This window comes from Cebus imitator, unplaced genomic scaffold (genome assembly GCF_001604975.1).
Source record: "Cebus imitator isolate Cc_AM_T3 unplaced genomic scaffold, Cebus_imitator-1.0 Scaffold92, whole genome shotgun sequence".
Lineage (NCBI taxonomy): Eukaryota > Metazoa > Chordata > Mammalia > Primates > Cebidae > Cebus > Cebus imitator.
The window spans coordinates 9,214,713-9,225,988 of NW_016107407.1; the positions used below are offsets into that span (position 1 = coordinate 9,214,713).

At 45.6% G+C, this 11,276-nt stretch overlaps 1 protein-coding gene across 4 annotated transcripts in view; it reads right to left on the reverse strand.

The window, feature by feature from the left end:
• Nucleotides 1-8,184, reverse strand: part of PDSS1 (decaprenyl diphosphate synthase subunit 1) — a 53,032-nt gene extending 44,848 nt beyond the window's left edge. Inside the window, exons 1-3 of one of the 4 annotated variants that reach the window (XM_017535505.2) lie at nucleotides 7,252-8,184; nucleotides 2,645-2,677; nucleotides 83-147 (exon numbers count right to left, since the gene is read on the reverse strand). In XM_017535505.2, the coding sequence (XP_017390994.1) occupies nucleotides 83-147; nucleotides 2,645-2,677; nucleotides 7,252-7,380 (227 nt within the window). In that variant the 5' untranslated portion in view covers nucleotides 7,381-8,184. The remainder of the gene's footprint in view (nucleotides 1-82; nucleotides 148-2,644; nucleotides 2,678-7,251) is intronic. The other 3 variants (XM_017535512.2, XM_017535508.2, XM_017535506.2) reach the window with 3 other exon arrangements.
• Between the last annotated feature and the right edge of the window lie 3,092 nt (nucleotides 8,185-11,276).

Sequence of the window (11,276 nt, forward strand, 5' to 3'; positions counted from 1 at the left end):
AAAAAAAAAAAAAAAAAGGTTTTAAAATAACAAATTTAAAGATGAATAATTTTAGTAGTTGCAGTATGGATTGTAAACTTACCGTGATAAACTATATACATTTGGACAGGCAGATGTCAAATGCTTCACAAGATTAAAATAGGGTATCTATAAAATAAAAATGTCAAGAAACTTGTAAGAATATTCCTGAAAAACTGTAACAATGGATGATGAAACCCCCATAATTATAATCTTTATCTTCTAATCACCCATTTATAGGTAGATTGCAAACTTTAGAAAAAGAATTTAAAGTTTTCTTATTACAAAATACTTGTCATTGCAGAAAACATCAGAAAAAAAAGTAAAAACCATCTACAGCCCATCCTTTCCCCCAAAAGCAAGCCAGTTTCCATATTCATATATATCTTTCCAGACCTGAAAAGTAGTTTTAAAGCAATTTCCTTCCATTTATCTAAGATTGGTCAGAGGAAAAAGATTTCAACAGCAAGGAAAGAATTTATATTTATACAAATACTATTTTAAGTTCTTGTTAATCAACATACTTTGGAAACAACACTTTTGGATAAATATTGTCAAGAAAACCAACCCACCTCAGGACATTTTGATATCATACATGGGAGGACAGTTTGACAGCACATAAACCAGGGGGTTAAAAGTAGTTATTTGGCCAGGTGCGGTGGCTCACGCCTGTAATCCCAGCACTTCGGAGGCCGAGGTGGGTGGATCACGAGGTCAGGAGTTCAAGACCAGCCTGGCCAATTGGTGAAACCCCATCTCTACTAAAAATGCAAAATTAGCTGGGTGTGGTGGCATGCGCCTGTAATCCTAGCTACTCAGGAGGCTGAGGCAGGAGAATTGCTTGAACCAGGACTGGGGAGGTGGAAGTTGCAGTGAATTGAGATTGCACTACTGCACTCCAGCCTGGGCTAGAGTGAGACTCCGTCCCAAGAAAAAAAAAAAAAAAAAAAAAAAGTAGTTATTTTGAGGCCAGGCGTGGTGGTGGCTCATGCCTGTAATCCTAGCACTTTGGGAGGCTGAGGTGGGTAGGTCCCGCCTGGCCAACGTGGTGAAACCCCGTCTCTACTAAAAATACAAAAATTAGCCAGGCGTGGTGGTGGATGCCCGTAATCCCTGCTGCTCGTGAGGCTGAGGCAGGGAATTGCTTGAACCCGGGAGGCAGAGGTTGCAGTGAGCCGAAATTGCGCCACTGCATTCCAGCCTGGGCAACAGAGTGAGACTCTGGCTCAAAAAAAAAAAAAAAAGTTTCCTAATCTTTTAGAGGTTCATATAAATTCAGTATTTTATTATGATACTTATAAATAAGGGCATCTTAATGGAAAAGAAAGTTCTTCAGTAAGAGACCTAATAATTATAATTATTATTAGGTCTCTAGTAATAGATATATTAGAAATCCTGAGCAAGAGTGATCCTCCTGCCACCGTCTCCCCAAGCGCTGGAATTACAGGTGTGAGCCAAATAACTATGATTAGTTATAACTAACTGAACTATTCTAACGGAATAATAACTTTTTATTCAGTTACAGACCTCTAACCTGGGTTGAAGGATAAATTACATAGGTAATTAATACAAGGGGGCTTTTTACCACCAAGTGGACTAATGATTATCAGTAGCATGACCTTTGGAAGACAGATCTCTGTTCAAATCTCAACTTTTGTGTTACCTTGTGACGTCTTTCTGATAATACCTACTCATGGAGTGAGGCGGATATTAATTTAGAAAGCATATGTAACGCTCTTTGCTCAGAGCCCAGTACACAGTATACATTTAATACAGTATCTATTCAATCAAGCTACTATTTTCTGCTTTAAAAGTACTTTAGAGCAGTTTTCCAAAGTGAGGTTAGAGGTGCTCAGGAAAGCAGTGAAGTACAAAAAGAGAGGGGCAACAGTTATTTTCTAATTCTGATTTTGTTCCCTACCTTTCCCTCATACACCCTCTGAAAGTCAACCTTGTCTCTCATGAATTTACTATTATTTTTCCAGGCTGGAGTGCAGTGGTGTGATCATAGCTCACTGCAGCCTCAATCTCCTGGGCTGAAGCTATCCTCCTGCCTCAGCTTCCTGAGTAGCTGGGACTACAGGAACATGCCACCACACCTAGCTAATTTTTTAAATTTCTAGTAGAGATGAGGTGTATTAGTCCATTCTCACATTGCTATAAAGAAAAACCTGAGACTAGGTAATTTATAAAAGAAAGAGGTGTAATTAACTCACAGTTCACAATGGCTGGGGAGGCCTCAGGAAACTTACAATCATGGCAGAAGAGAAAGGGAACAGCAAGGCACCTTCTTCACAAGGCAGCAGGAAGGAGAATGAATACAGGAGGAACTACCAATCACTTATAAAACCATGAGATCTCGTAATAATTCACTATTGCAAGAACAGCCTGGGGGACTCTGCCTCCCTGATCCAATCGCCTCCACATGGTCCCTCCCTTGACACATGGGGATTAAAATTTGAGATGAAATTTGGGTCAAGACACAGAGCCAACCACATCATTCTGCTCCTGGCCCCTCCCAAATCTCATGTGCTTACTTTTCAAAACCAATTATGCCTTCCCAACAGTCCACCAAAGTCTTAACTCATTCTAGCATTAACTCGAAAGTTCAAAACCAAAGTCTTACCTGAGAAAAGTCAAGTCCCTTCCACCTGTGAGCCTGTAAAATCAAAAACAAGTTAGTTACATCCAAGATACAATGAGGGTACAGGCATTGGGCAAATGTTCCCATTTCAAATGGTAGAAATCAGCCAAAACAAAGGGGCTTACAGGCTGCATGCAAGTCTGAACTCAGCAGGGCAGTCATTACTTAAGCTCCAAAATGATTTTGACTCCATGTCTCACATCCAGGTCATGCTGATGCAAAGCGTGGGCTCTAAAGAACTTGGGTAGCTCTGCCTCTGTGGCTTTGCAGGGTTCAACGCCCACTGCCATTCTCATGGGCTCGTGTTGAGTGACTAACTTTTCCAGGCTCATGGTGCAAACTGTTGGTGGATCTACCATTCTAGGTCTGGAGGACCGTGGGCCACCTTTCACAGCTCCACTAGGCAGTACCCCAGTGGGGACTGTGTGTGGGGGCTCCAACTCCACATTTCCCTTTTGCACTGTCCTAGCAGAGGTTCTCCATGAGGATTCTCCCCCTTCAGCAGACTTCTGCCTGGACACTGAGGCGTTTCCATACATCCTCTGAAATCTAGGCAGAGGTTCCCAAATTGTTGTCTTCTGTGCACCTGCAGGCTCCATAGCACATGGAAGCCACCAAGGCTTGGGGCTTATACCCTCTGAAGCAATGGTCCGAGCTGTGCCTTGGCCCCTTTTAGCCATGGCTGGGATGCAGGGCACCAAGTCCCAAGGCTGCTCTTGTACAGAACAGTGGTGCCCTGGGCCCAGCCCATGAAACTATTTTTCCTTCTTAGGCTTCCTGGTCTGTGATGGGAGGGGCTGCAGAGAAGGTCTCTGACATGCCCTGGAGACATTTTCCCCATTCTATTGGCTATTAACATTCCACTCTTTGTTACTAATGCAAATTTCTGCAGCCAGCCTGAATTCCTCCCCAGAAAATGGGTTTCTTTTTTTTTTTTTTTTTTTTTGAGATTGAGTCTTGCTCGGTTGTCCAGGCTGGAGTGCAGTGGCACAATCTTGCTCACTGCAACCTCTGCCTCCCAGGTTCAAGCAATTCTCCTGCCTCAGCCTCCCAAGTAGGTGGGATTACAGGCACATGCCACATGCTGGGCTAATTTTTGTATTTTTAATAGAGATGGGGTTTCATCATATTGGTCAGGCTGGTCTCGAACTCTTGACCTCATGATCCACCCACTTTGGCCTCCCAAAGTGCTGGGATTACACGCATGAGCCACGGTGCCTGGCTGGGTTTTTCTTTTCTATTGCATCTTCAGGCTGCAAATTTTGAAACTTTTATGCTCTGCTTCCCCTTTAAACCTAAGTTCCAATTTGAGATCATCTCTCTCAAGCTCAAAGTTCCACAGATCTCTATCTAGGGCAGGGGCAAAATGCTGCCAGTCTCTTTGCTAAAGCTTAGCAAGACTGACCCTTGCCCAGTTCCCAAGAAGTTCTTCATCTCTATCTGAGACCACCTCAGCCTGGACTTCATTGTCCATATCACTTTCAGCATTTTGGTCAAAGCGATTCAATGAGTCTGTAGGAAATTCCAAAGTTTCCCACATCTTCCTTTCTTCTTCTGAGCTCTCCGAACTATTTCAATCTCTGCTTGTTACCCAGTTCCAAAGTCACTTCCATATTCTCAGGTAACTTGTATCAGTGCCCCGCTACCTTGGTATCAACTTCCTGTATTGGTCTGTTCTCACACTGCTATAAAGTCTAAGGCAGGAGAATATAAAGAAATTACCCATGACTGGGCAATTTATAATTATAGGAGAGAGGTTTAATTGACTCACAGTTCCAAACTTACAATCATGGTGGAAGGAGAAGAAAGCACCTCTTCACAAGGCAGCAGGAGAGAGAGTGAACACAGGAGGAACTACCAAACACTTATAAAACAATCAGATCTCCTGAGAACTCACTCCCTATCATGAGAGCAGCATGGGGGAATCCACCCCCATGATCCAATTATCTGTACTTTTTCCCTCCCTTGACCTTCTCTGGTCCCCAACTGTAATTGGGGATTACAATTCGAGATAGATTTGGGTGAGGACACAGAGACAAACCATATCAGGAGGTGTCACTGCCCAGTCTGGTCTAGGAAAAAAGCAATCCTCTGAACAGAAGTGATCCTTCTGTCTCTGCCTCCCAAAGTGTTGGGATTATAGGCCTGAGCCACCACGCTCAGTCAGATAAAGTGCTGGGTAAGAATCAAAGACATGGCCGGGTGCCAATCCCCAAGTAGGGGAGGACTGCTTGAGTCCAGGAGTTCAAGACCAACCTGGCCAACAGAGAGAGTCCCTGTCTTTAAAAAATTAAAAAAAAAAAAAAAAAAAAAAAAAAAAAAAAAAAAAAAAAAAAAAAAAAAAAAAAAAAAAAAAAAAAAAATCAAAGATATACTGAGAAATGATTTGACATGATCATATGCACACTGGTTTTTACTACTGTGAGTCAATTAAACCTATTACAATATTTGTTCACACTACTAGTGAAGTCAGGAGAATGTGCAACCATCAGGAGGTAATAGAGCTCTGGTGGAGAGCGAGATGTGGCTTAAATATTGCACTTTGTCCCTGTGGCTTAGGTACTGTAGTTCTGTCTCCCCAAGGACTGTTAGGCCCTGAGAGACTTGAAGTAACCAAAACACACATGCTTGAGACAGACATCAGAATGCTAAGGTATTAAAATATAGTGAAAACAATCACTGACACACACATCAGAAATACATGATCTTGGCATCATTGATCGACACAATCCCTCCTTGTCGTCATTCAGGCAGACAGGAAAGCCGTAAAGAATATTCTCTCCAAGAAAGCACACTTTCCCCAGCTAAGGTTGCTTGGTGGGCATGAAATTCTTTTAAAAAGAAGTGTCAGGCTGCGTGTGGTGGCTCACGCCTGTACCCCAGCACTTTGGGAGGCTGAGGGGGGCGCTGATCACTTGAGGTCAGGAGTTCGAGACCAGCCTGGGCAACGTGGTGAAACCCTGTCTCTACTAAACATACAAAAATTAGCTGGGTGTGGTGGTGCATGCCTGTAATTCCAGCTACTGGCAAGTCTGAGGCAGGAGAATCGCTTGAACCTGGGAGGTGGAGGTTGCAGTGAGCCGAGATCCTGCCACTGCACTCCAGCCTGGGAGACAGAGACCCTGTGTCCAGAAAAAAAAATAAAAATAAAAATAAAAGGTATCTAGTGGCATAAGAGGGCGGATGCAAATACTGGCCTCATCTGTGGAACTAGAAACATCTGAAGTCTGAGAGAACAGCACAGAAATGGATCCCAGCAAAGCCTACCTTCCTTTAAGTCTCCTTTCCCACATTTCCCCCATCCCCCGTATCCTATTCTTTCTTTACTGTCTAGCATGTCTAGTTGCTCAGCTGCCATTCAGTCTCCAAATGTCTTTTTTGCTTTTGAATTTTTAGAGATAGGGTCTCACACTGTTGCCCAGGCTGGAGTGCATTGGCACTATCATAATAAACAGCTCATTGTAATCTTGAACTCCTAGGATCAAACGATCGTCCTGCCTCAGGCTCCTGAGCAGCTAGTACTAAAGGCACACACTACCACACCTGTAATTTTTTTTTATTTTTTGTAGAGACAGTCTTGCTATGCTGCTCAGGCTAGTACCAAACTCCGGGCCTCAACTGATGCTCCCACCTCAGCCTCCCAAAGTGCTGGGATTACAGGTGTGAGTCACTGCACCTGGCCCAAACACCTGGTTTTGGAAAATCTGTGATATGCACCCACTTTGGTACGAAGCAGGTATTTTTAAGTGTTATATATTTCATACTGAAAATGATGTTTGATGAGAAGAAGGACATATAAAATGTGCCAAATCTAAATTAAAAGAGTACTAAATTCAAACAACAGTGAGTCCATAGATTTTGCACGGTTATGCTAATAGCATGAGCCTACCCCATGGCACACCGAGAATCAAAAGTGCAGAAGGGCTCAGTGTCCATTTACAGGGCCTAAACTGAACTGAAAAGGAGAGAAAGGAGATTGGAACCCAAGGCAGCAGAGGCGACGCTGAAAGAATTAGCTATCGCTGACATTTTGACGTTCGGTGACTGCAGGGTTTCTCTCCTCCCTTCCAGTGCCCTTCTAGCCCCATCCAGGTATGCCCTCCTCCCCAAGCCGCTGCTGGACAGCTAAGGTCCGGTCCACCCTAGCACTAGCCTTGCATTCTCCACAAGACCGTTTCGGACTATTCCGAGGCCGATTCGATCCTCCATATCTCGGAGAGACCTCTGAGCACCTTTGCCTTTAAAACAAGGAAGTAGCCGCAGTCGCTCTGCAGGCTTAATCTTGTCCATACCGCCGTGGATAGTAAGATCGCTCCTGCGCTTTCCCCAGGACCCAACTCCCCATAGCTTTCTCCTCCACCCCAAACGCTGCCGGGGTCTTCAGGACACCGCTTCACCCCACCGAGTAGGACCTAGGATCCTTCAGTCCAATGCGCGGCTCCGTCCCACCGCGGACACCCCTCCGCTCCGGGGTCCCACCCCGGAGAGACCCCCGGCGCACGCGCTCCCCGCTCCCATTCATTCCGTCCGCCGCTGTCATTGCCGCCTTGACCTCTGCGCCCAGCCAGACACGCTCCTCGCGACCTCACCTGCAAGCGGGCGTCGGCAGCGGCGCGCGGCCCCGGCGGCCCCGCTAGGCCGGGGGAACCAGGCTCCGGACTCCGAGCCGCAGGCTTCCGGGAGGAGCCCGGCCGCCACCGCCACCAGCGCGAGGCCATAGTCGGAGTCTGAAAGTCGCGGCAGGGCGGCGGCTCCGCCTCTGGCCCGCGATCCTCTTCCGGGAACCCGGAGCCGGAAACTTGGCACAGGAAGCGCTTCTGCCACGCCTGGGCGGGCGGCGACCTCCTCCCCGCGTGCTGCCCGGCTGCGGGCGCGGGGACCTCGGGCGTCTGCCAGTCGGCCGCCGGCGGGCACAGCGGCCGCTCCCAGGAGGCGGCGGGGCAGGGGCGCGCGGAGGCCCGGCCCGGGGACCTCGAGCGTGACCTTCCCCGGGGCGAGCCTCCTATCCCCACCCCTTCCCCGAAGCCGGGCAGGGGGACAGGCCACGCCTGCAGTCATAGGAAAAATGTCCCGGGGGCACCATTTGTCAGCTGGAAATAGCACCTAGCGCCACCCGTACCCGCGCTAACTACTCAGAGAATCGGCTTCCCGCTCTGCGGCCTAAGCCGGAGGCGACGGTTTCAGCGTCTGCCTTTCCTGGCGGTGACCTGCCACGCGGAGGTGGCTGCCTTTTGCAATCTGTTCTTGAAGAAAGTGCCAGCCTCCGCATCTTCCCAGGAGCAAGTCCGACCACGATCGGTCCTGCTGTGAAACAGAAGCTAAGTTAGCCCGGCCTCTCGGCTTTTGGAGTCGCCTCCCAACGCCTTATATATATAATTTGGCAATGTTGCTCACACCTGGGTGTACTGAGCTGCGTGGGATTCCTTAATGTTTGGTAATGTTGAACCTGCGCGTATCCAGCCTGGGAGATACCTGAGACTTCTCCTTAGCTCTAAGGCCGGATCTGCCTGTGCTGTTCTGGTGCTGACAGACAGCGTGTTTCTAACAGAAAATAAGTGATATAATTAAGCATTCAGAGTATGCACGCAAACACACAGAGCCAGTGAGCTAGAGGGTAACCATTAGAGAGATTCAGAAATGCAATTTAGTCCTCAAAAAATTCACTCTAATGAGGAAATAGACCAGCAAATAGGTAATTGCAGTTTTCTCACACAGGGACAAGTCCTAAAGTGTATGATACATTATATTGTTTGCTGAGAACCATGGCAAGGAAAACCTGGCTGCCTCCCCCACCAAGTGGAAAACTGCTTGGGGCATTTTAAAGTAGCAAAACAGTATATGTATATCATACACCGGTTAAAACAATTCTTTAAGGATGGGATACGCGACCCTGGCTCCCTCGTGGAGAATACTTTCTAGTTTGTCTTTGATCAGTGGTCAGTAGGCACCAGCTGCCTACCTGGTTTCTCTTGGTTCTATGAGAAAACACAGAACACCTGTTTGTTAATAAAAATCACCTGTTTGGAGAGAATACCTGGGTCGGAATCTGCTGCAGGCCCTCACAAGGGAAAGCTGTCGGCTCCCTGAGGCTCTCAGCTGGGAAGGCTGTTGGCCCCGATAGTCCCACTTTGCTGTTCTATCTGGGTGTCTGCTTCTTAACTCCTACAGCGCCACCTGGGTGGGCGTCTCTACCACCACGCTGGTCTCTGTACTCTGATTCGTGTATTTTCTCATTCTTGTGAACCACACTTTGTGTTAAAGAATATGGTAGCCTCATAGCTGGGTACATTAATTTCATATTTAATCATGTGAGTTTTTTAATGGAATAAAGGCATCATAGACTATATAAAGACATCTATGAAAATGAGCCGGTTTGATGGTGTTTTTCCGTCTTGAAGAATAGTATGTAAAAATACGCAAAGTGCTTTACAAGTAAAGATTGTTAATATACACCTGTAGTTTATCTTGGTATAGATTAGGTGTATATGTTAAGAAACATCCAAGGAGTAGAATTTGCCAAGTAGAGCGTAGCAACAAGCACTCGGATTGTACTTGACAATCCTAAGACATTATCATTTGCTTTTTTTTTTTTTTAAAGATAAGGAAACAGAGGAAATACTGTATTGTCAAATAAGTATCACATGCAAGCTCACACAGTTGGCAAGTATGGCACTACACAATTTTGTCAGGCCATTTTCATTTAGATATTGTCTGGCCACATTAAAACAGAAAACGTTGCTCTTAGCTCGGTGGCTCATGCTTATAATCCCAGCACTTTGGGAGGCCGAGGTGGGCAGATCACAAGGTCTGCAGATCGAGACCATCCTGACCAATATGGTAAAACCCGGTCTCTACTAAAATACAAAAAATTAGCCAGGCATGGTGGCAAGCATCTGTAGTCCAAGCTACTCGTGAAGCTGAGGCGGGGGGAATTGTGTGAACCTGGGTGGCGGAGGTGGCACTGAGCTGAGATTTCGCCACTGCACTCCAGCCTGGAAACAGAGTGAGACTCTATCTCAAAAACAAACAAAAAGATGCCGTAGGCCAGGCACGGTGGCTCACACCTGTAAGCTAGCACTCCTGACCACAGGTTATCCGCCTGCCTTCACCTCCCTAAGTGCTGGGATTACAGGCATCAGCCACTGTGCCCGGCCTTGCAAGGTTCTTATAATGTGAGGAATATATGTATAAAGCATCTTGTTATAGCCTGGGCCATAATACTTATACAGTTAATTAGAGCTGTAAGAGCCTATCACTTCTCTGTATTGATTTTCTTTTCCTATATATATATTTTTGAATATATATATAGACAGTGAATATATATATAAAGAATATATATATTTGATATAATATATAATATATATTATATACATATAATAGAATACATATATAAAGACAGTGAGACTCTGTCTTTCAGGTTTGACTGCAGTGGTGCAATCATTGCTCAATACAGCCTTGACCTCTCAGGCCCAAGCAATCCTCCCATCTCAACCTCTCAAGTAGCTAGGACTATAGGCATGTGCCACTCTGCCTGGCTAATTTTTTGTGCTTCTCGTACAGATGAAGTCTCACTTTTTGCCCAGTCTGGTCTCAAATTCCTAAGCTCAAGCCATTCTTCTACTTCACCCTCCAAAGTGTTGGAACGACAAGTGTGAGCCTCTGTACCTGGCCTTGAATTTTAGTTTGTGTTGACTTCCCACTTGACTTGGAGAACGTAAAAAAACGGGGTTGGGTGTGGCGGCTTATGCCTACAATCCCTGCACTTTGGAGGCTGAGGCGGGAGGATCACTTGAGCCGAGGGATACAAGACTAGCCTGGGCAACATAGGGGGATGCCCCTCCCTACAAAAAAATTAAAAATTAGTTGGGAGTGGTGTCATGTGTCTGTAGTCCCAGCTAGTTGGGAGGCTGAGGTGGGAGGATTGTTGACTCACTTAAACCTTCCTTTATAAATTTCCCAGTCTTAGGTAGTTTCTTTGTAGTGGTGTGAAAATGGACTAATACATTAACTTTGGTAGGCCAGGGCAGGAGGACTGCTGGAGGCAAGGAGTTAGAGACCAGCCTAGATGATATGGTGAGACTCCTATCTCTAAAAAAAAGTAAAAATTAGCCAGGCTTGGTGGCATAAGCCTACAGTCCCAGCTATTCAGGAGGCTTAGGCATGAGGATGGCTTCGGTCCAGAAGGCTGATGCTGCAGTGAGCCATGATCACACCACTGCATTCCAGCCTGGGTGAAAAGTTAAAACATTCAAAAAAGTAAAAAGAAACTTGCAGTTAAAAGACAATAATTCCTGAACTAGATATAAACACAACAAAATCCACTATATGTCATTTACAAGTGGCATACGTAGAACATAAATGCATGGAGAGTTTGAAAGGGAATGAATAGATTTGTCAAGCAAATAACAGAAAAAAGATGGTACAGTAGCATGAGTACAAACTAAAATGCAGAAAACATTACACGGTGATAGATGGTTCACTTCACCAGGAAGTTACATACATAATTTTTGTTTACTCCTAGTAATAAACAGTGTCAGAATATATAAGGCACAATTTGCCAGAACAATGAAAAGATATTGACAAATGTGCCCCCAGAAGATTTTAAAACATCCTT